Source organism: Archocentrus centrarchus, unplaced genomic scaffold, assembly GCF_007364275.1.
Source record: "Archocentrus centrarchus isolate MPI-CPG fArcCen1 unplaced genomic scaffold, fArcCen1 scaffold_33_ctg1, whole genome shotgun sequence".
NCBI lineage: Eukaryota > Metazoa > Chordata > Actinopteri > Cichliformes > Cichlidae > Archocentrus > Archocentrus centrarchus.
This window is the reverse complement of record NW_022060261.1, coordinates 1,489,579-1,517,303: the sequence shown is the minus strand read 5'-3', so window position 1 is coordinate 1,517,303 and position 27,725 is coordinate 1,489,579. Positions and strand designations below refer to the sequence as shown.

General features: G+C 42.3%; 1 protein-coding gene across 1 annotated transcript in view; it reads left to right on the top strand.

The window, feature by feature from the left end:
- LOC115776526 (butyrophilin-like protein 2) overlaps positions 1 to 23,272 on the top strand; it is a 143,191-nt gene extending 119,919 nt beyond the window's left edge. Inside the window, exons 5-6 of the mRNA XM_030724244.1 lie at positions 22,530 to 22,865; positions 23,103 to 23,272. Of these exons, the coding sequence (XP_030580104.1) occupies positions 22,530 to 22,865; positions 23,103 to 23,272 (506 nt within the window). The remainder of the gene's footprint in view (positions 1 to 22,529; positions 22,866 to 23,102) is intronic.
- Positions 23,273 to 27,725: the final 4,453 nt, after the last annotated feature.

Here is a 27,725-nt window from a genome sequence, read left to right as displayed (position 1 = left end):
AAAGTTTTTCCACTCTTGGATCCATATGATGTCATCTCGGGTACAAAACCCCGCCCACCTGAGATCCAGCCAATCAGACAGATACTTTCTTAAAGTGGAAAATGTCACGGTCCAAGGTGAACCCACACACAGACGGGAAAGAAAGGTCATAGGACAGTTTAAACAATTTATTGAACACAATAATAAAAGGAGAAAGAACAGCAATAATGAGTAAACAGGTTTTCTGGGGGTTTCTCAGGAGACAGTCCATCTCCTTGCAGGCACATAAAGGGATCACAAGTGGGGGGGTCGGTCTAGGTAGAGGGAGAAGAGGAGTAAGTCATTTGCTGGAGAGAGTGACCATTCATCTACAACCAGGGAAGAAGATGTGGAAAGAGCGGCTTACGTGAGGAAGATGGTGGGGAGGCTGGTCACTGCGTTGGCTCTGAAGCTTTTTTTCCAGGAGGGCATGAAGGCTGAGAGGCAGAGGGAGTCTCAGTAGCAAATGAGGGAATAACCAGTCTGCTTGATGAGAATCCAGGATGTGAGGCACCAAACTCCTCTATTCAACAAGAGACACGAATAAATAACAGAAAACTTTTTACTAACTCGAAAAAGGCTGGCGGACCCTTCACCACAGATGTTAGCAGACCCTCTAGCAAAGACAGGAGGCTAAAGCAAGGTTAGAGCAGAACCTTGAATGCATGAGAACTTGTCACAGCAGTGCAGGGGCTTCGAGCATCAGCCTTCATCAGCGCCCTACAGAGGAGGAAAACCAGCCTGCCAGCCCCCCGAAACAAGGAAGAGAGGAAGAGACAACCACAACAACACACTGATGTATGACAAAAAAGCTTTCTCAGACAGATGAACTGAGGGGCAGCACTAAGCCTCAGTATAAGATAAAGAAGTATTATTTTGAACTGTAAATCATGGAAATGCTGCTGCATCAGAGCAAATACATATCTGGATATAAATTTGGGTGCAGTCCTGTTTATAAGGATCCACTGATGTACAGACTGAATACTTGGTGAAGTTTGTAGAAGTCTGAGAAATCTTCTGTCAGGGTGGAGAGAAGAGAGGGAGAAGCTGCAGTTCATAAACTAATAAATCTGTATGAAGCTCTGTGACTGGATCTGAACTGGTCCCAGTACAGTCTGAACTGGGACTGTGTGATGCAGAGAGGTGCAGGTTGGAGGTCTTGATTGAACTCCAAAGCTTGTAATCATGTTTCCTGTTGTTTGAACTGTGTGTGTTTGTGTTCAGACTTTAAACCAGAGCCAGACGTCTTCTACTCTTCACTGAAGTATCCACCAGTCCAACCACTGACGTCCAGCTGCTGCTCTCTGACTGCTCCCCCAGCACCTCACACCACAGACCATCAGCATGTTAAGATTTTTTCACCTAATTAGACGTAAATGACTAAAAAATTCTGATTATATTTTGAGCTAGAGCTTTAAAGGCTTATTTTTTTTTGCTAATGCAACAGTGGGAAAATAGTCCTTAACATTTATAATGTAACTTTACAGTTTTATATGTTTTATTTGTTGGTTGTTGTTCATGCAGCAGAGATGTGGTTTCTCTGCAGGATTAATAAACTTTGCTCTCACTTGTTTTTCTCATGTGGTTCTGTGGGTTTCATCAGTGTGCCGGGTGGAACATTTGACTTGGTTGTGGCCAATCGATATAAATTTCTTTTCAGTACAGAAAAAAACAAAGAAAAAACAATAACCCACAACAACAGCCACAACTTTTCAATGGCTGCAAACTGCACAGAAAGCTTCAGTACAGAGTGTGTGTGAAGAGTTTTAATGTCTTTATTTGCTCGTTCACCCACAAACCAACAGCAGCCGCTAGTGATGTTCCGAGGCCTGTAAAAGGGGGCGTGTCCAAATGAAGCCTGTGTCGAGCATAGACATAAATATATCTGTGGTGTCGAGGCCCGTATCACTGTTGAGAAAATCACGTGACAAAAGCTAAACGAGGCCCTGTTTCCTAAAATCACATGACTGCTTCATTATATGATTCAAGTTGCTGAAAAGGACGTGTGAGACAGAGGAAGCGTCCTGGGTGATCTGAGTCTGAGCCGCTGTTATAGCAGCAGAATCAGAAGCACCTGGATCCTGCACACATTAGAACTTCAGGTTCTGCACTCCTGTGTTTCTAGGGCCGTGGAAGTTATACCAAAAAGAAAGAATCGCCTCAGACCTCAGACCCAACATTTTCAGTTGTTTTTATTTCTGAATAAAAATTAATAAAGCACCTCCATGCAAGCACTTCCTGTAACTGTTTATCCACAAAGACACCACATACTGTCTCTATACTATACTGTATATAGTTTTGATGTATATATGTGTGTGTGTGTGTGTGTGTGTGTGTGTGTATATATATATATATATATATATATATATATATATATATTTGTGTGTGTGTGTAATTTTGTATATAGTGTTTCCTATTTTATTTCATTTTATTGTATTTCATTCTTCTCTGTACCTTAGCTGCTGTTATATGCAAATGTCCCTGTTGTGGGATGATTAAAGTTTATCTTATCTTATATTTTATTAATATACCACAATCAGCATAGATTTATTTAATCTGGGTGACAACAGCTTAAATGGAGCTTAAATGGATTTTAGGATTTAGGGCCTGTCATGTCTGGCAGTTTTCTCAATCAGAATGATGATCCCAGTGCGTTAATGTACCAAACATATTTGCTTTTACAAGAAGTTTTCTATAGGATGTTCTTGTTAATTTTTATTTTATTTATTCCAATGGAGATTTTTTTTCCAATGGATATTTTGACAGAATTGAATAATTAGGCTAAAAGATCCCCCAGCCAACATGTAACAGAACAGCAAGGATGCTGTACATCAAATTTCCAGCAGATGTCAGCACTCTGACCAGGCTTTTGGTGAATCAGAACGATTCGACACATTGACGGGGCCTCATTATACCATCACTAGCAGCTGCTGGCACAGCAACATTTTTCTTTTTCATTGTTTCATTTTAAACAAAAAAAAAAAGTCTCAGCTTCTTAAATCTGAATATTTCTTCCCTTTTATAGTCACTCCAAATTTTAAACTGGGAGCTTTTGTCTGCTGGTCAGTCAGAAATAGGGTTTAATATTTTTCCCGAAAATGACATGAATCAAATCCCGGGAAATGACGAGCCATTTCCCGGGAATCCCGGGAAAAAGTTTATTTATTTTTTTATTTTAATTAGGCCTTCTGTAGCCTGTGTCGGCCTTAACCTATTCTGATATTGTAGAGGTAGCTTTCCAGCTATGTCCTGTTATGCCCAGTAGGGGGTAACGTCGGCTTGATTAACGCAATAAAACCTAGATCTCTGCATTCGAGTGCTCGAGCTATGCGGTGTTGTATCGTTCCTCAACACTCCCTTAACAAATATAATTCGAATATTCCTCCATTGCACATGGAATTATACCAAGATATTTTACAACTGCTGGTGCAAAACAATACGGTTCATCTCCACACAGCATTGATAAAGGCTCAGCCACGCTGTCGTGGCGACATCTGTTGCGCTATATCTCCACCAGTGGAACGCTGTAACAGTCATTGAAAAGTTAACTACCGTACTACACTATAATATGGCATAACACAGGGCCTTGAGTAATGCACTACGACTTGGTCATTGCCATTCTGGCAACAACAAATTTATAACACCGTGTCTGAGGGTTAAAGTAGGTTCGCTGTGAATCGTCTTTTGAAAAAATGGCCAATCATTATAGCCTAAAAAATATACATTTTACTCAACTCCATTTTAAAAGCTAAATATGTTAAAGTAATCTATTTCATGATAATTTCTTCACACATTAGGCCCGTATCCTAATTCATGATTGTTAGTAAGCGGCTGCAAACGAGGAAAAGAAACACTCGAAGTTAAACAGATATTTCTTTATTGTTCAGGGCAGGCATATTTTATAGGCTATATAATGCAATATAACAATATATAATAATATAGAATTATATAATACAAAATACCTTAGGGTAAACACATTGCCTACAATTTCAACAAATTAAAGAGGAAAAAAGTACAAATGTGTAATACCTCTATTAATACGCTTGAGATGAAGGCTGAAGCCTTAAACGGAGGCTGAACGTGCCTGAAATGAAGAGTAATGCTTTTCGCATTAAACGAACCCTTCTCTCAATATTTCCTTAAATTTAACATTCTGAAGCTTTCTTTTCTTTCTGAAAGTCAAATCGACGCGCACGACTTTTTTCCCGGTTTCCCGTCTAACGTTTCCCGGGAAACGGGAAATTGTTCTGATCGCATTTCCCGGGAATCCCGGATCCCGGGATTAAACCCTAGTCAGAAACAAAGCAATTTCAACATGTTAACCTGGACTCCAGAAAACACTTACTGAAAATTTCCAACTGTAGTTTATCAATAATTTGTAAGCAAAGAGGACAGTAAACCTCGTTCTGTCGGTGGACTCAGGCTGGACTTCCTATTGGACCATATCTCCTGAACCAGCTCAGAGTTCCTCCAATCAAACCGCTCAGTAAGATAGACAAACCAGCTTTAATGTCTGCTCCCATCTACTGGTGAAATTGGTTGTTACTACAGAGAGACTGCTTCATGAATGGTAACAATTCAACAGTTCAATCCACTGGCTTCGGTCAAGGTTAGGCTGCGTTTTACTCACATGCCAAACAGCAGGTTCAGAAATGCACTACCATAAAAAAGGAATCGAACAGGCCCGTCACCATTAATCAAAATAGTCTCTGGAGCTTGAAAAAATGCGACTGGCCTTCATTTTGTTTCACCTCTCATGTGAAAGACTGAAAGAAAACCAAAAGGTGGAGAGACCCAGGTATTTAACCCCCTGAGGGAGTAGTCCCCTGGAGGTGGTTATGACCCTCTATTCTTCATGCGCATAATCACATGTGCCAAGGTGTGAAAGGAGGTGAGGGTCATTACAATCAGTGGTTTCAGGTGAAACCAATTTTCATGTGACGTACTGAGGTCACTGGAACAAAGGTGTGAATGGGGGTTGAGTCGTCTGGGGAGCGAGCTCAGGACAGCACTGTAAAGCTGCGCTTCCATACGGGACGACTCGACGCAGGCCGCCTCGACTCACAGCTATTCGCCACGGTCGTGTTGTGTTTCCATTGCAACTGAGGACCACTACAGTGTGGGTGGAGTGAATATAGCCGCGCGGGCAGTAGTCTAATGGCGTAACTCGTATGTGGCTCAAAACACAACACATAATCAAAGAAAACTGTGATCTTAAAGTGCAGTACATGCAGAAAGGTTAGCATTTTTTTTTTCTCTGACTTTAAATCAATATTTGAATGAAATTTTCAGCAAAGAGAGCCAGAAGTATGACAAACAGAAAATGTAAGAGCTAAGAAAACAGCTTTATAACCAACCGAATAGTTTAATTTGGCTAAAATAACTATTTTTTTTCATTTGTTGATTGCATTGGCCGAGATGGACTGTCGCTTTGACAATGGACATTTTCCTTACGTTATTAAACTACTTTCTGATCAAGAAAACTTGATGAAACTTTAAAAGTTTTAAGGTGAAACATAAAATTACACATCCATATAGTTTAAATTAATGTCTATATGTGCCATCAGTGTTTTGACACGTTAACTTCGGCAAGGTTATTGAAAAACAACCGTTCAATACAAAAGACTTGACAGAATAAAAAAAATAGAAAAAGAGGCTGTCCAGGCATTTAAAAAAAAGAAAAAATCAGATTTATATCGGTGTGGGCTTCCTGTAAACGTCAATGTTGAGGCTTCCACCTTCCTCAATAAGCACTGCACAGTCCAGAGATGGTAACTTGTTATCTCTGGTATCCTCCCTGGTGAACCTTCATCCACTGAGCTGGGTTTTGATTTTGACCCAGGTGTCACTCACAAATCTGTACCAGTGGCTAGGCGCCATCCCTTTGAAAGAACCAAGAGCTTTACTTTCTACTTCCTCCATGTAAAAGTTGGCTACAGTAGGTGACACATCCATGGCACATCCATGCTTCTGTCTGTAGAATCCATCATTGTATTTGAAATATGTTGTGGTAAGGCAGAGATCTAAAAGTGCACAAATCTGATCTGGGGTGAAGCTGGTTCTGTTCTGTAAGGAGTCGTCTTCCTGTAGTCGTCTTCTGACGGTCTCCACTGCCTCAGTTGTGGGTATGCAAGTGAAAAGTGAAACCACATCAAAGGACATCGTGGTTTCATCTGGATTCAGTGCAAGATTCTGGACCTTGTTTGTAAAATCTGTGGAGTTTTTAGTGTGATGGGGTGTGTTGCCTACATGCAGAGATAAGATGGTGGCGAGATGTTTGGAAATGCTGTAAGTGACTGAGTTTATACTGCTGATGATGAGTCTGAGTGGGACTACTTCTTTGTGGCTCCTTGGGAGTCCATAAATGAATGGAGAAGTTTCTCCAGACGGTAAGTGAGGCAGTCAATGGCTTTTTCTTTTCACACCATGGAGCATGTATAGCGGCCTCTTGTCTGAGAACAGAATGTGATGGCTACAATTTGCGAAAACATGAATCAGGTCTCCAAAAAGCATGCGGGGAAAATGTGTTTCCAAGTCGAGATGTGCCGTGCTGGCAAAAGTCTTGCCTAAAAAGGCTGAATGCTGTCATTAAAGCAAAAGGTGCATGAACATAGTGTTAGTTTAGGAGTGTGCACTCTTATGCATCCAGCTTATTGTGTATGTTTTATTTTTCATGTTTGTCTTCTTAACAATTTTGTCATTTGTTTTTCAAACAAATGACACCTTATTAAAGCTACTGATAATCTTACCAAGGGGGCTGATGTATAATAGGAACAAAACGGGGCCTAGGACTGAACCTTGAGGAACTCCATGCAGGAAGGGAGCGACTTTGGACATTACATTATTTGCAAACATGGAAAAAGTTCTATTGCTCAGATTGGAGGAAAACCACTTAAGAACAGTTCCAGAAATTCCCATATCATTCCACAGTCGATGTAACAGGATTTTGTGGTTGACTGTGTCAAAAGCAGATGACAAATCTAATAGAACCAGTACAGTGCACTGACCAGAGTCTGCAGCCATCAATATGTCATTTGAGACTTTTAACAAGGCAGTCTCAGTAGAGTGCATCTTACGAAAACAAGACTGAAACTTATCAAGGATATTATTACTTTCCAAGAAAGGAGTCAGCTGCCCAGCCACTACCTTCTCCACAACTTTTGCAAGAAAAGGCAATTTTGATATTGGCCTGTAGTTGCTTAGATCAGTAGAGTCCAAATTTGGCTTTTTCAAAATAGGACTTAATGCTGCTTGTTTTAAAAAATGACTTATTGTAGCTTCATTTGTCCATCATCACAAGACCTGGCATTTGAACAGGGGTGTAGTATTATTATTAAAATTACTACCGTATTTTTCGGACTAACAGGAAACAGGAAACATGTGACTCTGGCTCAGGTTGTTTAGGCTCCTTGTTGTCATAGCGATGCTGCAGACTGAATGGACAAAATGTTCTTTGTTCCAATAAATGGACTTTATTAAAGTCGTGCATGTAAAACCACAGCAGCAACTTCCTGTTGTTGATCACAGTTGATCTGAAACAGCTGAACGTTCTCACCACAGTGTTACTGCTTTGCTCTGTGGTGAGGCGAGTCAGAGTGCGCTGGAGAAAGATGGCAGCTTTGTGGTCGTCCACCTGCCTTTTTCTCAGAACCCCCCCCGCCATGGTCAGTCTGTGTATTAAGAGGAGGAAAAAACTATGGTTTATAAAGCAGAACATCAGTGATGTAGCAGCTCATCAGGCTCACGGTCCATCAAGGAGGCCCAGGTACAGCTGCTCTGTAACAGAGCCGAGCTAGCTGCTGTTTGCAGCCATCATGCTAAGCTAAGCTAACTAAACCACATCCTGACTCAAGAAGGCCTCACAGAGAAAAACCAGAGAACAAAACAAGCCGTGAGGTCAAAGGAACTGCCTACATGTGCAGATGAACATGTTTTGTAACACTGAAGGTTTCTCAGAGCTCAGACGCCTCCAATAGAAGGAGTTTGGCACAAGCGGGAGTCTTCCAAGAGCTGCTCACCAAGAAGGAGAACCATGACTGCAGCCCTCCACAGATGTGGGAGTTTTGTCCATTAGAGGTTCGATGGAACCATCTCTTTATGAAAGCCCACTTGAAGTTTGGAAAAAAGCCCCTGAAGGTCTCAGACTGTGAGGAACCAGATTCTCCAGTCTGATGAAACTAAGACTGAACTGTTTGACCTCAGTTCTAAATGTTACGTCTGGACAACACCAGGACCTGCTCATCACCTACTCACAACCATCCCAACACTGAAGCATGGAGCCAGGCTCAAAGCCTCTGAACATCTCTGTAGAGACCTGAAAATGGCTGAGCACCAACCGCCCACACCTTGTTGCATCATAATCAAAAGGGTGCTTCAGTATTTAGTAAAAGCGTCTGAATATTTATGTAAATGTGATGCTTCAGATTTTAATTTTTTTATAAAGTTAAAAAAATTTCTGTTTTCAGTTTGTTATTGTGGGGTACTGAGTGTAGATTAATGAGGAAAATGACTTTAAAAGATTGTGACAGCACTGAAACAAGTGACGCAGGTCTGATGTGAAACATGTTTTATGTTTTCTCATCACTGAGCTGGATGGATGTGACTCAAAATCCACGTTAGTTTTAACTGGAGTTTTAAGTGTTTTTTAATGTCCTCAGTAACTTCAGTGTAATTAATATTTTATTGATGTTTGCAGGATCAATAAACTTTCCTGTTTTTTCATAAGTTTCTGTGGGTTTCGTGTCACATGAGAAATTTGATTTGTTCCAGTTAGCTTGTGGCTAAATGCTGCATGGCCCTCTTCAGTGCAGAGAACAGTGAACCACAGGTGCAGCCTAAAAACCGCAGGAGCCTCATTCAGCAGCTGCAGAGCGCAGGAACCCTTCAGTACAGGACGTCTGTGTTTGAAACTGTGATCTCTTTATTTCTGTAAAAAAGAAAAAGAGAAAAGGGTCGGCACACCGGCAAAGCTCCTGAATAATGTTTATTCTAAACAAACCTTGACAGCGAGTGACGTTTCGGGCCACAGATTGCCCTTCTTCAGACTTTTTCTTGGTTATATATTTTTTGGCCCAGCACCCAGCCCTCATTTTTCCTTTATTTCTGTAGACACCCAGAAACCAGGCAGCTGCTGACATGGAAAAAGATTTCAACTGTTTATTAATTAATTGTTGAATTTTGAAAGTGACAATACAGGAAACTCTGTGACAGCATTTAATGGCTCTCCCTCTGGGAATCATTTAGTGCCGCACTAAAAGGAAGACGTGAAGTGTTTCAAACCTGATAAATTTAAAGCAGCACAGAGCCCCACAGAGTGTGAATTTACACTGGCTGATATTTATATCTGATTAAAAACAATAAAATATTTTCTGTCCTCATTTTTAATAGTTAACAACACTTTTAAATATGTTATCAGGAATAAAGAGTTGTTTTAATTATATTAGAAGGATTGCATCAGGCAGCCCAAACACATGTTAACACTCACGATTATTTCCAGACCAGTTTGAACACACATTTAGGTAAATTTGCATCCAAAATTAAGTAAAGTACACAAATCATGTTAGAAACTGCGCATGCCCTTTAAATAAACCACGGAAGTATCGTTGATGATCTGTTGGTGTCCATGTAGTGTTAAAGTCCAACATCTCCCTCTAGTGGCCATATATAAAACAATCCGCGTACAGCTGCACAGCTGTAAGTGTAATGCAGCATTTGGACCTCATGGTGGCAGTGTTTCACTGTTATCACTGGCTAAGCCTGGACGAGTTTGATTAGAAAAAGTTGAAAACAATGTTTCAGTGTTGTATATTAGTTAAAGTAAATATCTAAACACAGATATGAACAGTTGCATTAAGATGTAAGCTTATATTTTATTACACTGAAGGTGAGAGGAAAAGCTGCCACCAAAGCTTTAAAGCAACAACCTGGGACTGAGATGTAAAGCAAAATTGGGTTTGCTGAAGCTGTTTTAAACTAAAGAAAGTTAAATGCAACTTGACAGTGATTGTAACTGTATTTTTTTTTAATGTTTTGTTTTATTAAATGTGCTGGTGTCACGGTCAGTAAAAGCTGACGTGACGTGTAAAAAGTGAGCACCAAAATTCAGGAGTTGGGCAGGAGCGAGTTAACAAAAAGCGAGTCTTTATTATGGCTGAAAAACACAAACAATAAACACGGAGACTAATGAAATAAAACCCAGGAAATACTAGAAACAAGGAAGATGCAGGGAAGCACACAAACACATGGGAAAACAAGACTCTGACAAATGGTAAGGGGAAGACTGAGACATTAAAAACAGAGAGGGATAATCAGGAAACAGGCAGCAGATGGGACACACAGCTGAATGTAATCACAAACACAGAGCACAAGAGACACAGACCGACAAAGTAAAACAGGAAACAGCACAACATGGAGACAGAAACACAGACCTGACAGCACTAGGACAGAGGTACATAAATTTAATGTTACTAAACTAAAGGTACACTAACTAGTCCATTAACCACAAAAACACTGGGCTGCAGACGTGGGACCACAGACACCAGGTTTTTCATTTAAAGGTCTAAAACAGGAGCAGAGAGGCTGATATTTACAGCTTCAATTCAGTCACGACTGTACTGAGACTCTGTAACATAAACTACCAAACTAAACACTTCCTGCTCTGTTTCACATTAAAAGCTCATTTATGAAAGAATGCACAGAGACTTTTAATGTGAAAATTCCAAAGGAAGTGTTGAATTTAATTCATGGCACATTGACATTGTTCAGTGATGTAAGTTTAGAAATTAAAAAAAGCCTTCATGATATTTTAATTCAGGGTGGTCTGATATTAATGTTTCATTACAAAAACAATCAAAAACTAGGGATGTGCACAACTAGTCGACTAATTGTCACTAGTCGTTACCAGTTAGTCAGTTAGCCCAATTATTAATGTTTTCATTGATGCCCGGTGCTGTAAATGGTAAATGTTATGCAGCAATCTTCCACCAGATGGAGCTGCAGCCCTGACATCATTATAAAAAAATGCCATAACTCTGTTAATATCGGGCTTATATTTTTATTAGGTGTAATATTGTTATTCTTGAGGTTTTACAACAGTGCACCTCCTGGGAAACACCTTCATTTCCTCGCGTTTGTAAGCAGCATTGAAAGTGTGATTAGTTATTGAAGAATGTGTTTGTACACAGAAGCAAAAAACTAGAGGGACAAATGTGTTTGTGCCTTTAAAAAGACCTGAGCGTAGCAAAGAGTAGGACCCAGGAGGGAACAAGTCCCAGCATTTTATGTTTCTGTCGGCCAACACTGCATGTAAAACAGAGAAATGACTGAAAGGTAATTAACACATGCAACACACCTGCACACCCATAAACGCTGCAACAACATCAGCCACTTACACAGGTTATGCCATAGCTCTACAAAGACACAGCGCTGAAGCCTGACTCAGCCGTGAGCTGGAGGACGAATGCCAGTTAATACTAACAGGAAATAGGACCGAGATATTTAGATCAAATAAATTTGCTCATATTTTAGTGACTCCCACAAGATCCTGACAGATCCTGCACATGTACTCAAAGGTTTGGTATTAACGGGGATGTGAGTCAAAGAGTTTTTTGGGGGGGTTTTGGTGAGAAATCAGAGACCGGCGTGGTGCTAACTACACTCATGGAGCAAAGATTGGTAGGGATGTCTCCTACTTGCTAATCATGCCCCGTGATTATAGGGACATAATGGATGCTACTTGATATTGGTGGGGACGTGTCTCTACTGTCTCTACCTAATTCTACGCCCCTAATTCCAGCCAGGCTGGCCCCATACAGCACAGAGCAAACAGGAAACATGTTCAGCTTCAGACTGAATCAGAATTAAAACCGCAAGCGGTGATATCGGGCCCTCGCACTCCGCGCGCGTCGACCTGTGGCGCTTGTCGACCCGTGCCGCACTCGGAGGTTTTGTGATCGTGATGGGTCTCTAGAAAGTTGAATTCTTTTATAGGAAAAGGTATCTTTTGCTCTCGGCATAGACGCAATGGAATATTTGGGGGTGTGGTCACGGCTCCAGCATGCAAAATAGGGCATGGGTCTGATTGACTTTTTTGATGGGCTGTTTGTCTAGATGATGTGGAGCCAATTTGGTCTCACTGGGTGAAATGCCCTAGGAGGAGTTCATTCAAATAGCAGGCCTGAAAATGGCAAAAATTGACACTTTCAATTGAAGATGCTGGACTTCCTGTAGGGTTTGGAGTATGGCTCCAAGAGACTTTTTTGTATGTCTTAGGATGTTACATGAGTGTGCAAAATTTCAGAGCTGTAGATAAAATGTAACTCAGGGGCTAGCTAAAAAACATGGTATATTATGATATTTAAAGCTGCCAGTAGGGGGCGCTCTAACGTTTATGGACTTTATGCATATCAATGTGTTCAGGGCAGGAGGCTTATCAAATAGATGAGGATTTTGTAAGGAATGGTGAAAGATATTTCATGTATTTCAGAGCAAAACTAATTCTGTGGACGGTCATACAAATTTTCATTTGCTTCTGTAGGGGGCGCTATTGCGCCTACAGTCTTGAATCTGTAGTTATGGATTCAGCCTGGGTGTGTACATGAGTGATTAAATTTTCAGCCTGATCAGACAAAGCATGTGCGAACAAGTGCACAAACAATTTTGGTGGTGAGGGAGAAAAACGAAGGCCAACTTCAATGGCCTGGTGTGATAAGGCCATTTAATATTTTGTAAAGATTTCCACAATATTTGATGGGCTCCTTGTCTAGATGATGTGGAGCAAATTTGGTCTCACTGGGTCAAATGCCCTAGGACAAGTTCGTTCAAATAGCAGGCGTGGAAATCGCAAAAATTGACACCTTCAATTGAAGATGGCCGACTTCCTGTAGGGTTTGGGGTATGGGTCCAAGAGACTTTTTTGTACGTCTTAGGATGGTACATGAGCCTGTACATTTTCATACATGTAGATAAAACGTAGCTCCGGGGCTACTCAAAAAACATGCTATTTTAAGATATTCGGAGCTGCCACTAGGCGGCGCTCTACCGTTTATGGACTTTATGCATATGAGTGTGTTCAGGGCAGCATGCTTATCACACCACAGAAGTTTGAGCCAGATTGGGCAAGTTGGCTTGGAGTTACAGCCATTTTTGTGTTCATGGCGAATCATCGCACTTTGCCGTCCCATAAGGGTCACGCCCTTTTGTCAAAAACTCACAGTTTTGAAAACACAGTAAGTCCAACTTCTTAAGGCTTTCCAGGTGAAATTTGAGATGGTTCTGCTAAACCACCTTGGAGCTGGACCTCCAAGTGTAAAATATGACATTTCCTGTTCCCACTAGGTGGCGCTGCGACTGATATTAAATATTGTCATATGTATGTGTTCAGGGGGGCACCCTCATCCTACTGGAGAAGTTTGATGCACATTGGATCATGTAGGTATGAATGAGAGGCAATCAAAATTTCATGGCGAATGATCAAAGTTCAAAGGGGCATAAGGACCCCTCCCCCTTGGCAAAAACTCACCATTTTCGAGATTTAGATTCCCCTGGGGGTGTAGGTTAGACAAACCAAATATGAAGATGATAACGTCTAAAACCTCTGAGTTATTAGAAAAAGTGTGAGGGCTGCAAATCGCCAAATTTGCATAATTAATTCAAAATGGCGGACTTCCTGTTGGGTTTAGGGCATGGCTCCAAGAGGATTTTTTGTGCGCCTGGACATGATATACATGTGTATGAAGTTTCATTCATGTACGTGAAACACAGCGGTGGGGCTCCAGTTTAGGGGGCGCTAGCGAGCCATTTGGGCGCGCCCTTGCCCGAGCCCATTAAAATACTTAAATTTTCACCAGGTGTGACGCATGTGCAAAGTTTCATGAGTTTTTGAATATGATAAAGCCCCCAAAAAGCCAATTCATTTTCCTGAATAATAATAATAAAAAAAAAAAAAAAAAAAAAAAAAATAATAATAAACGAAGCAATTACAATAGGGCCTTCGCACAGTTCGTGCTCGGGCCCTAATTATTCAGGCTGGCACAGCAGATACTGGGTGTACTGACAGCCAATACTGGTTATGCTGGTTATAGTGGGAATGCTGTGCTGCTTTGTTCATTCCGCTCTCCCAACAGGAATTTGCTGTCATATATGAGTCCTTATATTGATGCTGGGATTGTTATTCCTTATACTGAGATGAGGATTGTTTCTCTCTCACTGATAAATTCAAAAACTCTATAAATGTGCACAAGAGGAATCTGAATGGGCCAATCAGAATTGTTGCGAGCTGCATCGAGCTGACATGTGGTTACGTTTCTCAGGAGGTGCACGTCAAGTTACACCAAAAAAAAAAAAAAAAATCCATAGATTACTGTGTTGAATTCAGAGGGGTTTCTGGTTATGGCCTGAGCACCCAAAGAAGCATAATTCCAGCCTAGAGTATATTAAGCATCCATCCTCTTCCACTTACCTTTTTCAGGGTCACAGGGGGGCAAACATGGGGCGAAAGGCAGGGTACACCCTGTACAGGTCACCAGCCTGTCGCAGGGCCAACACAGAGAGACATGTTTGGGCAATTTAGAGTGACCAATTAGCCTAACCCCACAGAGCGTCCTGGGCCAAGGTGGCATCAAACCCGGACCTTCTAGATGTCATTCTAGCTGTGAGGCAGCAGTGCTAACCACCACGCCACCGTGCTGCCCCAAGCTAATGTGACACACCGTAATGTGTGGTCACATTATGTGGTTTGACTTTGTGGTATTGTGTGAATTTTGTTTGTAATTTTGTTAAATTAGGATCTTAGTTTTCTTATTTCTGTTACAAGATAAATGGAGTGCTATCCTGAGTTACGCCACAAGGGGGCACCTTCACCCCAGTGAGATGGTTTAGTGTGGCTTCCGCTTCCGTCTTCAGACTCAGCAGAAGCGGGAGAAGGAAACACACTGATGTCGTCCGTCTCATGATTTTCCTGTTCTTTTCAGGTTAGTAAGTAGTAAAATCACATGTGATCCTTATATTTGACATACTGAGTAACAGTAGCGCCTGAGCAGTAGCTCATCAGAGCAGAATGTGTATGTGATTACGTTGTACTTTGTACGGATCCAATCCAAGATGGCGCCGCGAATGGATGCCCTGGTACTTCGGTGCGCTCTGTTTTGTTTGTTTTTGTGCGTTATTTCTGTGTCTGGACACTCTTCTGGGTATTCTTACACCAGAGAAGAGCTTTTCAACATTAGGTCCACAACACCTTCGGATTTATTTCCTGTTTTTGTCGCATCTGCGGCGGATTTATTACACACTCTGGCCCAGAAAGTGAGACGCCGAAAGAGAGGGAAGCGCGCTGGCGTGCTTGTGAGGCTAAGGAGACGTGGATTACGCACAGCCTTACCTGGGATTTTCCTCTCCAACGTGCGTTCACTTAGGAACAAAATGGACGAACTGATACTGATGAGGAGCATGAATAGAGACTTTTCCATATCCTGTGTGTTATGCTTCACGGAGTCATGGCTGTGTGAGGAGATACCGGACTGCGCGCTTCAGTTGGAGGGATTTCATCTCCTCCGCGCAGACCGGCAAGCTGCGCTTTCCGGCAAGGCTACAGGTGGAGGAGTCTGCTTCTATATAAACAGTGGCTGGTGTACGGATGTGACAGAGATTGCTAAGCACTGCTCTCCCTCACTGGAATATCTTTTCATTCACTGTAAACCGTTCTACTCTCCGCGGGAGTTCGCTTCATTCATACTGGCTGCTGTTTACATCCCGCCGGACGCGGACGTGCACGAGGCCCAGTGCGCGCTCACAGAGCAGATTCTGTGCATGGAGCGGACATACCCGGACTCTCTTATCATCGTACTTGGGGACTTTAATAAAGCCAGCCTGAGACAGGAACTTCCCAAATACAAACAATATATCACATGTCCGACCAGAGAGGAGAAGACACTAGACCACTGCTACAGCACGATAAGCGGGGCTTATCACGCAGTGCCCCGCGCTGCACTCGGCCTCTCTGACCACGACATGATCCACCTGATCCCCGCGTACAGACAGAGGCTGAAGCTCTCAAAACCTGTGGTGAGGACAACAAAGCAGTGGCCCCGTGAGGCTGTGGAGGAGCTCCGCACATGCTTCGAAACTACAGACTGGGACTCAATGAGGGCTGCCTGTGACAGTCTGGATGACTACACGGACACTGTAACCTCGTATATCCACTTCTGCGAGGACAGCATTGTGCCATCACGCACCAGGGTGAGTTATAACAGTGACAAACCCTGGTTTACTCCCAAACTGAAGCAGCTGTGGATAGAGAAGAGGGAGGCTTTTAAAAGTGGGGACAAAGACTGCTACAAAGAGGCCAAGTACAGGTTTAGCAAGGAAGTGGCCACTGCTAGATCACATCACTCTGAGAATATACAGCAGCAGATCTCAGAGAACGACGCGGCCTCTGTATGGAAAGGTTTTAGGCAGATTACCAACTACAAGCCTAAAACCCCCCACTCCACAGACGACCTACAAACTGCAAAAAGACTGAACGAGTTCTATTGTCGTTTTGATGGTCAGTTCAGCAGCCTTCACACCTCCACCAGTCCCAACTACAATACAGCCAACACAAATATTCACCCCCCAACCTCCCCCACTCCCCACACCTCAGAGAAGCCCACATCATCAAGGACTCCCACCCCAGAGTCCCCCTCCTCCCCCACCCCCACAGTCTTTTGTATTCAGGAGGACCAGGTGCTAAAGCAGTTCAGGAGTGTCAAAGCTCGCAAAGCTCCAGGTCCAGATGGTGTCTCACCTGCCACACTGAGACACTGTGCTAACGAGCTTGCCCCATTGTTCACGAACATCTTCAACTCCTCACTGGAGGCTTGCCACGTGCCTGTCTGCTTTAAGACCGCTACCATTGTTCCTGTCCCCAAGAAGCCAAGGATCACTGGACTAAATGACTACAGACCTGTGGCACTGACTTCTGTGGTCATGAAGTCATTTGAGCGTCTGGTGCTGTCCCACCTCAAGTCCCTCACAGCCCCCCTTCTGGACCCCCTGCAGTTTGCCTACAGAGCCAACAGGTCTGTGGACGACGCCATCAACCTGACTCTGCACTTCATCCTACAGCATCTGGACTCCCAGGGAACCTACGCCAGGATCCTGTTTGTGGACTTCAGCTCTGCCTTCAACACCATCATCCCTGATCTCCTCCAAGACAAGCTGTCCCAGATGAACGTGCCAGATCCCATCTGCAGGTGGATCATTGACTTCCTGATGAACAGGAAGCAGCACGTGAGGCTGGGGAAGAATGACTCGGACTCCCGGACCATCAGCACCGGCCCTCCTCAGGGCTGTGTCCTCTCTCCTCTGCTCTTCTCCCTGTATACCAACTGCTGCACCTCTGACCACCAGTCGGTCAAGCTTATTAAGTTTGCAGACGACATGACTCTCATCGGACTCATCTCAGACGGGGACGAGTCGGCCTACAGGATGGAGGTCAAACGTCTGGCGTCCTGGTGCAGCCACAATAACCTGGTACTGAACGCCCAGAAGACAGTGGAGATTATAGTGGACTTTAGGAAGCACACAGCCCCTCTACCCTCCATCATCCTGACTGACACCCCCATCACCACAGTGGACTCTTTTCGCTTCCTGGGAACTACCATCGCCCAGGACCTCAAGTGGGAGCCCACCATCACCTCTGTCATCAAAAAGGCCCAGCAGAGGATGTACTTCCTGCGGCAGTTGAAGAAATTCAACTTGCCAGCAAGGACCATGGTGCAGTTCTATACTGCCATCATTGAGTCCATCCTTACCTCCTCCATCACTGTGTGGTACGCTGGAGCCACCACTAGGGACAAACAGAGACTACAGCGCGTTGTGCACTCTGCTGAGAAGGTGATTGGCTGTAACCTCCCATCTCTCCAGGACCTGTACACCTCCAGGACACTGGGGCGTGCAGGTCGGATCACAGCCGACCACTCTCATCCTGGGCACAGACTTTTTGACCCTCTCCCCTCAGGCAGGAGGCTACGGTCCATACGGACCAGAACCTCCCGCCATAAGAACAGTTTCTTCCCCTCTGCTGTTGGACTCATGAACAATAACCCTAAGACTGTTACCACCACCCTCCACAAACGCTGATGACCCTATGTCTATGCACCTGTCTGACTGCACTGATGTACATATTAGTGGAATATAGTCTACATTCTTTTATCTTTTAATTAGTCTCTGCACTGTATATTTTGTAATTTTGTAATATTGTGCTATAGTTATAGCTCTAATATCTCTGTATATTTGCAATTTGTATACTTGTATATTGTCTTATAGTTTTTATACTTATTTGTTTTTTTCTGTACGCACGAAGTACCGCAGCAATTTCCTAATGCTGTGAACCTGTTCACCCATATGGCAATAAAAACCTTCTGATTCTGATTCTGATTCTGTACTTTAAAAAGTGACGTGTTGCTGCTAAGAGAAGAGACGAGGAGCTAGCTTAGCTCACCACACACCCTGTAGCTGTGCGTGGGAGTTATGATTGTGTTCTTTTCTAAACCTAAGGTTTCCTTTTTTTTTGTAATGATTGGATAGCACTGCTCCTGTACATGTATCAAAGTTGATGCGTTGATAGCGATTGTTCTGTGTGCCTTTGAAATGATTGTTAATGATTAGTGTAATGTTAATCCTCTTTGCATTGCTGAGTCCATTGAAGTGTACCACTACACTAATGTACCCTTGCTGTGGTACAACCCAGGAATGTTTGTCCTGTAAACCTATGTGAGAGTAACTATGCACTTATTGTATGTAACAAACAAAGTATGTATTACAACAAGCATGTATTCTATTGGGTTGCTTACAAACAACATCAGTTTATATTTTGTTATTGACTGGTTACATTTTGTTTATATTATTTGAGTTTATATTGAATTGTAGTCCATATTATTTTGATTTTTGGTAATAGATGAAGACAGACGTGTTTACAAAACATTTAGGACACATGAATGTGTAAAACAAATAAAGACTCAGCAGAAGCGGGAGAAGGAAACACACTGATGTCGTCCGTCTCATGATTTTCCTGTTCTTTTCAGGACAAAATATAATCTGTTGGCAGCCCACTCGCCAGGGGCCTGTTACACTAACATTTTAATAATACTTGTTTTTGTTGATTACACTGTTTTTGTGACCGTTTGGAGCCAAAATCAAAATTAGATTTTCCACAGATCTACTTTGTTACTACTCTGAGGTTAAAATGAAATCACTTCACAGCGAGAAGGCTCATGATCACAAACAGCAGAAAATAAAATTTAATAGAGCAACACAGTCACTGCTGAACCAGTTTAACCTGAACACTGACAGAGACGCCGGCCGTTTGTCAAAAAACAAGTAAGCCAGTTCGAACGGGAACACCGGAGGCCTCGATGACATCGCGGCTCAGCTTCAGTGCTTCTACCTCCTTCCAGCTTAAATTTACTGACTGGCTTTAAAACTTCACCTCTGAATAAAACATTATACATGTACACACCGCTCTGCTGCTTACTGCACAAAACAGGTCAGATGTTAAAATGATGTTTTTATTCCAGAAGCCTTCCACCACTTACAACAGACAGAAGGCGTTTAGAATACAGGCCAATAAATATTTAAGGGAGACATATCATGCTTTTAAATGCTTCCTTTTCATATGTAAATCATTTTGGTGCAGTCTCTTTAAATGTGAATGAGACATTTCATGCCCCCCCCCCTCCAGGTGTCCGAGCGTTCCACTACACTCCACTCGGCCATAATTGTAGTTTGATAGCAGCGATACGATTATCTACCGGCACACAAACAAGGAGGACTCCCCACTGATTTAAGTACATTTCCGAGGAAAATAAAATTTAAGAACACATCTGGGTATTTTGATCGAACTTCCCTTTATGCGAACTTTGAATTGGAACAGAACTTGGGCTGAGAGTGACGACCTTTCACATGGTCTCAAGTCCGCACAAGTACACATATTGAGAAACGGTCACCCACACAGAGCTGCTGCAGAGCCAGTTCTGACTGTTGGAAACACTCCCACAGCCTCAGGGTGAAACTGAAGCATCACTATCAGGTTTAGAGGAACCTACAGTGTGATGAAGCTGTACAGTCTGCTGTACAGCAGCCTGGCAGTGACTGCAGACACAGTTTGGTGTAGCTGCTGTTTCTTTGTCTTAAAGAGTGGATTTCTTTATAGGTGGATCAGCTGACAGGCTGAGTGTAATCATTAATGGATTGTTGGTGTTAAAGCAGCTCAAACAGGTTTAAACTGCTGAGTGTCTGTGAGCACCAATAATAATGATGATAATCAGGAAATAGGAGGTGCATTTTTTTCCAGCACCTGTCATACTGGTCTGTGTGTTACATAAAGAACTATAACAAGGAAATACAGGTGCAGTTGCACATTGGTGGCTGTTGGGAACTTTTCTTTATCTTTTTTTTTTTTTTTTGAATATTTGACTTTAGTTTAACCTTTTTGCTTGTGTGGAATAAAACTTAAGCAAATTCTTTATGACCTAGTGAAGAATCAGATGGAGTACACCAACCTGACACTTTTTTAAATCTCTCAGAGGATAATTTCTCTCAGAGCTCCTTCATCAACAGTAAGTATTTAAAATGACCTCTTTCAGCCTTTTAGCTGATCTGACTGAAGTCTGTGAGCTTCAGTGGATTAACAGATTGTTCATGTTAATGAAGCAGGATTAAAGCTTCACTTTACTGCTTCCTGGTTACAGCCTCCCTGGTTCTCCATGAAGAACAAAGATCTGCTCTCTGTGGCTCCAACACAACTCAAAGAGAATCAAAGGAGGTCAAAGTTCTCCAGCATAGCTGTGGTTTGATGGAGGCTGCAGCTAAATGCTGCCTCCTCCATAGTACAATCTACATTTTTATACAGGGAAATCATTCTGAAGTCCTTTGATGATGATGATGCTCTTTAGTATGTAGCTGATGATTTAGCTTTAAATTCTCCTCTTTAGTTATGACGCACTTATTTCTGGTTACCTTACAGTCCAGCCCACCTACGTCACTCTAACGTGACTTCCTTTAGAGCGGCTGAATCATAAATGTGGAGTCTGAACGAGTGTCTCAAAGTCAGATCTGTGCTCACAGACAGACTTTCAGCATCATTTAAACCTTAATTTAATCTCTTGTAGTCAGGTTTTAAAGTCAGGTTCAGGTATTCAGAGACCATCGTCCTCACACAGTTACAACAATCCAGGTGTTGTTCAGGAACAAGGAAATGGCTGCTGGATCTGAGTCGCTCTGCTCGACTTTGCTGTTTGTTGGCCTCTTTGTGTTTGTGTCTGCAGGTGAGATTCACTCTGTGAGGTGGAGGAAAAGTTTCAGTCTGCTCTGCATATTAATATTTAATCAAGAATTATTTACATAATGGTTCAGTTTGTGTGTGAAGGAGACACAAAGCTGACAAAGAAGAGTGTGTGTGTGTGTGTGTGTGTGGGTGGTGCTCACTGTGCTGAGAATGAACTGAAACAGATTGTTAAAAGCGGGTGCTGCTATTAGAACTGGCCGTCATTCCACACACCCCCACCCCCGGTTACCCCCACAGCACCCAGGGGCTCCGTCAAAATATTTTTGATACTTTAATCCCTGATTAGTGACTAATATAAACCTGCAGTATAAACGTTTTTAGGAGAATGCTTGTAAATCCAAAGCATTACAACATCACACTCATGCAGCCCCCAGTTTTTCAACAAAAACACTGATAACACAGCAGCAGCAGCAGTTCGACCTGCAGTCTGTTTGCACGGGCAGGCGGAGCCTTTACTGAAAGGTGAGCTCAGAAGGAGCGAATGTAAACGGTTTTCTAGTGTACAAAGCAGCAGCTTTTTTCCCCCCCTGTAACCTCCATTTAACCTTTACTGGGAAACAGCTGGAGGTCCTTCATCAACCACCTGATCAGTAAGTGAAGAAAAGAACTTTGTAGCTGCTCCATCCACCCTGTTTGTGTCACACAGGGAAAAACTGCAGTACGGAAGTTAAAATATGCAGAAGTTAAAATATGCAGATGAACTGTTAATAAGACAGAAGTATTTCTTATTCAATTACTCGATTTAAGATAAGATGATGTATATTCGTCACATGCACAGTTATATACAGTACAATGCACAGTGAAATGTATTTTGTACCTGCAGCCGAAAATGAATAGTAAAAATATGCTTTCTGTAGGCCTGTGAAAATCAAGCAGGAACAGGACCAGGAGATCGCACGCTGTAAACAAAGCTGGCCCTGACTGGTGTTCAATTGCAAATTGCTCTGAAATAATACTACAGTGCAGCGATCTAACCAGAGAAAGAATCAGAGTCTGGTATTGACGATGGGTCACAGTGTGAGGGGTGTGTGTCCACCTGCTAATTGCAGTGATAGTGAAGATGGCAAACCGGAGCAATGATCAGCCCAGCTCAACCTGAATTCAGCATGGCACAGCACAGGGCTGGAACCATGTGACCAGTTGTACTTTGACCTTTAACCTCTCTGCTCTGTGTTGTTTCCTCTTTCAGACCAGAAAAACATCACAGCTGAGTCTGGACAGAACGTCACTCTGACATGTCGAGCTCCAAATCACAGCATCGACATTGTAGAGTGGAGCAGAGCTGACCTGAAGTCACAGCATGTCTTTGTATGCTGGGATGGTCAGGTTCTTCCAGAAGAGCAGCATCCATCCTTTAAGAACCGAGTGGATCTGCAGGACAGACAGATGAAGGATGGAGACGTGTCTGTGAGTCTGAAGAATGTGACGTTTAATGATGCTGGAACATACGAGTGTCGTGTCCAGAGCGAGGATGACAGTGTGGAGCTCATCAGCATCATCTACCTGAGAGTTGTTGTTCCTCCAGGTGAGTGAGCAGAGTTCAGTGTGTCTGTGATCAGAGGTGAAGCTGCTTCCTGGTTGTTGATGTTTGTTTCTAAAGATGTTGTTGATAAGACTTTGTAGAAAGCAGCTGGTCTGAGTGATGTGATCAGAGTGCAGTAGATAATGTCTGACAGCAGTTTGAAGAGGAAATGGATTCTGTTCTGTTCTTCACTCATCACCTACCTGACAGCTGACACCTCACACCTGTTTCTACCTGCAGGTTCAGGAGGAGGAACCACAGAGGATGGAGGGAAGGAGGAAGGAGGGAAGGAGGACAGAGGATCTGTTGGACTGATCGTTGGTCTGTCAGTTGCTGCTGTGTTTCTTGTTGCTGCTGCTGTTTTTGTGATCTATAGAAAGCAGGATAAAAAGTCTCAGACTGTTGTGTAGCTGAACTGTGAGTCTCTTTGTGTTGTTACAAATTGTCAGTGTCGTCTTTGAGTATCAATAAATCTGATCTGTTCAGTGTCGTGTGTGTTACAGCATCAGGATCAGTGTGTGTTTATCTTCAGGTTCAGCAGCTGTGTGTGAGCTCAAACCTGCTCTGTGAGCTTTGAACCACACAAACTGATCCTCATGTAGAGATCAGCTGTTACAGTATCATTACACACACTGACAGAACACACTGACAGCACACACACTGAGTGTGATGATCTGTGTGTGGATCACAGACAGTCACTAATGTGCCTGACAGTGTTCAGGACTCACTGATCAGCTCCAGCTGAGTGAGTGTTACAGACAGTATCATGAAGCACAGAGAAACCATCTCCATGCAGCTGCAGGCAGATGTTTCCTCTGAAGCTTTGTTCAGCTTTTCCTCCATGCAGGAGACTCTTCAGTTTGTTTCTGCAGTTTAAACAGTTCAACAGCTGATCACATGTTATTCATTCATTTCAGTATTTTTCTGTGACTTTGTTCATTGCTAATAAAGTTTTACATACATTAGCACTGAATGTTTTCTTAATTCAGTCTGTCCTCATTTGTTTTCTGCTGTAAAATTGATTTTAATCAGTTTTCTTTCAAATTTAAATCATCTTCATTTTCACACATTAAAATCTTCTTTAATGGACGATTGTGTTTTCACTGAATAATGTTTATGAAAGTCAGTGTATCTTATTTTAGGATGAATGAATCTTCCTTACTCTCATCATCATAAATACTTATTGATCACCTGTCAGACTCAGAAGAGTAACACTTACATATCATACCTTCAACTAGGGCTGCATCAATTCCTTGAGTAACTCGAATATTTCGATTATAAGAGATCCTCGACACAAATTTGTTGCTTTGATGCTTCGTTTAAACTCTGCAGCTCAGACGTCTCCGCAGCGTTTCACTCACATTAGCAGCATTAAAGTTCTCTGTCACTGTGACAGATTGACATCAGTTGGAAAAAAACGACCTTTTAACACCCAGCAGATCATCGCTGACATGTTTTTCCACACTTCTATGCTCCCTACAGTCGCACGTGATGTGCTCGCTGGGCTGAGAACATCAGCTTTAGCTACCAGAACGGGCCGCTATCACCACAGTTTGCCCATTAGCACTAGCTATCATTTGGTAATGACAGACAGCCCCCCTTCAGTACCGAGGGGCTCCATCAAAATTTTTTTATGCTTTAATCCCTGATCAGTGACTAAAAATAGACCTGCAGTAGAAACATATTTAGGAGAATGCTTGTAAATAAGAAGCATTACAGCTACAGATGGCACGATACCACTTTTTAATGTCCGATACCAATACTGATATTTTTACATTTGGATATCTGCTGATACTGATACAAATCCGATTTTTTTTTTTAAAAACAATTGTTTTTAAATGCCTGGATGCATTTTACAGAAGTCAACAGTCTCTCACACAACAGTGGCTCTATCACCTGAAGCCTGTTGCTCCTACATGGGTTGGACAATGAAACTGAAACACCTGTCATTTTAGTGTGGGAGGTTTCATGGCTAAATTGGACCAGTCTGGTGGCCAATCTTTATCAATTGCACATTGCACCAGTAAGAGCAGAGTGTGAAGGTCCAATTAGCAGGGTAAGAGCACAGTTTTGCTCAAAATATTGCAATGCACACAACATTATGGGTGACATACCAGAGTTCAAAAGAGGACAGATTGTTGGTGCACGTCTTGCTGGCGCATCTGTGACCAAGACAGCAAGTCTCTGTGATGTATCAAGAGCTACGGTATCCAGGGTAATGTCAGCATACCACCAAGAAGGACGAACCACATCCAACAGGATTAACTGTGGACGCAAGAGGAAGCTGTTTGAAAGGGATGTTCTGGTCTAAAACCAGGTGTTTCAGTTTCATTGTCCAACCCCTGTATGTGAGAAGTTGATGCACTGGCTTATTGTATGTTGCAAATTTCAATAGTTCTGTTTCTGTAACATCAGCTTGTATCAAATTGAATCTTTAACATTTCATTTGAGTTTTCAAAAATACATTCCTGCAAACATTTAATAATAAAAGCCTCATTAAAATCCTTTAAATGAGCCCACAAAACCTTAGAGGGCTTTTAGTTTTAAATGGATACAGGAAGTGATGACTTTTATATACTCAGAATAATGCATTGTGAGTATTAGAGAAAATGTGTTCAGGTGATGAGAAAACAGCAGCATCAGTGTTAGGCTACCAAAAAAAAAATAAAAATCAATAAAATATTATGGTGTTGTGTTGATCAGCAGAGGACAGCCTGTAAGTAGACAGCACTTTTTACTCCTGGCTGTGATTATTAATTTTATTCACTGTACTCTGGAGTATATGAGTTATTGTGTTTATATTAGAAGTATCACAGCCTGATCAGGAAGTCCACATAAGTCTGTTTCATGACCACTCCAAATACACTTTTAAGTGAATTTGACTCACATTAAGTAAAATCTGCCCATTTTATTAGGAGCAGCGCAGGCTCCATGTTTTATCTTTTTTTTTAAAAAAGGTGGAAACATCTTGTATCCATGTTAGTGTTTAAAGTCAAACATCCCCCTCTAGTGGCCACATATGAGCCATGTGGGAGGAAAAGACTTTCCATTGATCTCTGTTAGTTAACTTCAATAGTTTCTTCCTCCAAACCATCAACATGCCTGTTAAACCCCACTACAAGACTTCTTAAAGAAGAGCTACCATTAATTAAGGCTTCAGTCTTAAAGGACATGTATTATAAATCACTGCTCGAAACACCAAAACTGTTATTTTTTTATGATGTGGCTCATCAATGAGTGAGCAGAAGCTGTTCTGCATGCCCCTAATCAGCAGTCTGATAAAAACTGATTGCGAGCTCCATAAATCAGACAGTAATCTGGGACATCACCAAGCTATGCCTGGGGCTCCATTTGCCACTGTGCTCTGTCCTCCCTCATCTCCACCTCATCATCCTCCTTCCTCTTCACTTCAAGCCTCGTCTCCTGAACTAAAGTCAAGGCTCTAACACAAAAACATGAATAACATGCTTTTTATTCCTGATGTTGTCACAGTTGCTGATATTTCAGCAGATCAGCCCCTCCAGACAGCTGTTAAAGGACAGCTGACAAGAGCCGGTGTTGTTCCAGAAAGAGTTCACCTACCAAAAAGTGTTTCTGTGTTTTTGATGTGTGATATCTTTGCTTACAAAAATGTGGCAGAATTTAGGCCAAAAACTAATTCACAACAGTTTAAATGCAGCCAGTCATTTTTTGGCAAATACCAGAAATAATTTTCTGTCACAGCAACAACAACAACAGCAGGTTATACGCTAACAGTGTACCAGCTCATATTACCAGGCTCCAACATCCTAAAAGTCACACGCTCCCCCTGATAAACAGCTTGATTACATTCTCACATTGTGTGAGTGTTTGTTCACTAAGTGTCACATTAGATCCACCTCGAACTACTTATGTTAGGCGTGGAGGTGGCTTGCTGGGCCTGGGGGGTTAATGTCCCATACAATTGCTTTTTTTGGTATCTGTTCCATTTGTGGACGAGCTTTTCAGCAAACCTAGCGAGTGTTTTTTGCAGGTTTGTTGCCTGTAAATACTGTATGTTCCACAGGTTTGATGCTGCAGAGTCCTCAAAATGTGCAGCCCAAAGCCTTGAAGTCCCAGGTTTAAACACAAAATCATCTCGGGAATGGAAACTGAGGCTGCTGATCCCGCTGGAGTTGGAAACTCAAATACTCCAAAACTGTCCTTTAACTTGGACTGATCACAATTACAAGCAGCACAGTGGGTCTCCCATCTTTCTGTGGCCATGTGGACACCTTCCAATGGATGAAAATGATCAATAATAGGCAAAAATACAGAGATCACAGTGACAGTGTTCAAAATATATGAAAAACAATATGGAACAAGACGGCAGCTTTCATCAACTGTTGCCAATTCCTCAGTAAAGTAACTATTGGCTGTCCTAAAAGTCGCTATATGACATCATCACCTAATTTGCATGTAGCTGTAATCGAGGCTGTAGGAGAGGTACAGACTGGAAGCAGAGCTTTATAAAACTCACCAGGTGGGAAAACTCTGCTTTCATCTTTCCATGGAAAACCAGGAGATTCTTTTAACCCTTCTACTACCACAGGGGTCACGGCCAGCAGTGACCCCTGTGGTAGTAGAAGGGTTAAACAGGAACCACACTGAGCCGGGCTCACTCTGAGGTTCAGCTTCAACAGGTCTCATCTGTTGACCCGTGAACACTGGCTGAGCAACAATAATATAAACACCACACAAGGGCACACACAAAACAACTGATTTATTCAGCAGAGTATATTAAATGTAAGTTTTTAGATGGAGCTGAGAGACACTGGCAGCAGAAGGCTGAAGATTGTAACTGAGTACTTTTATTTTATAAGTATTTATACTCACTGATGTGTT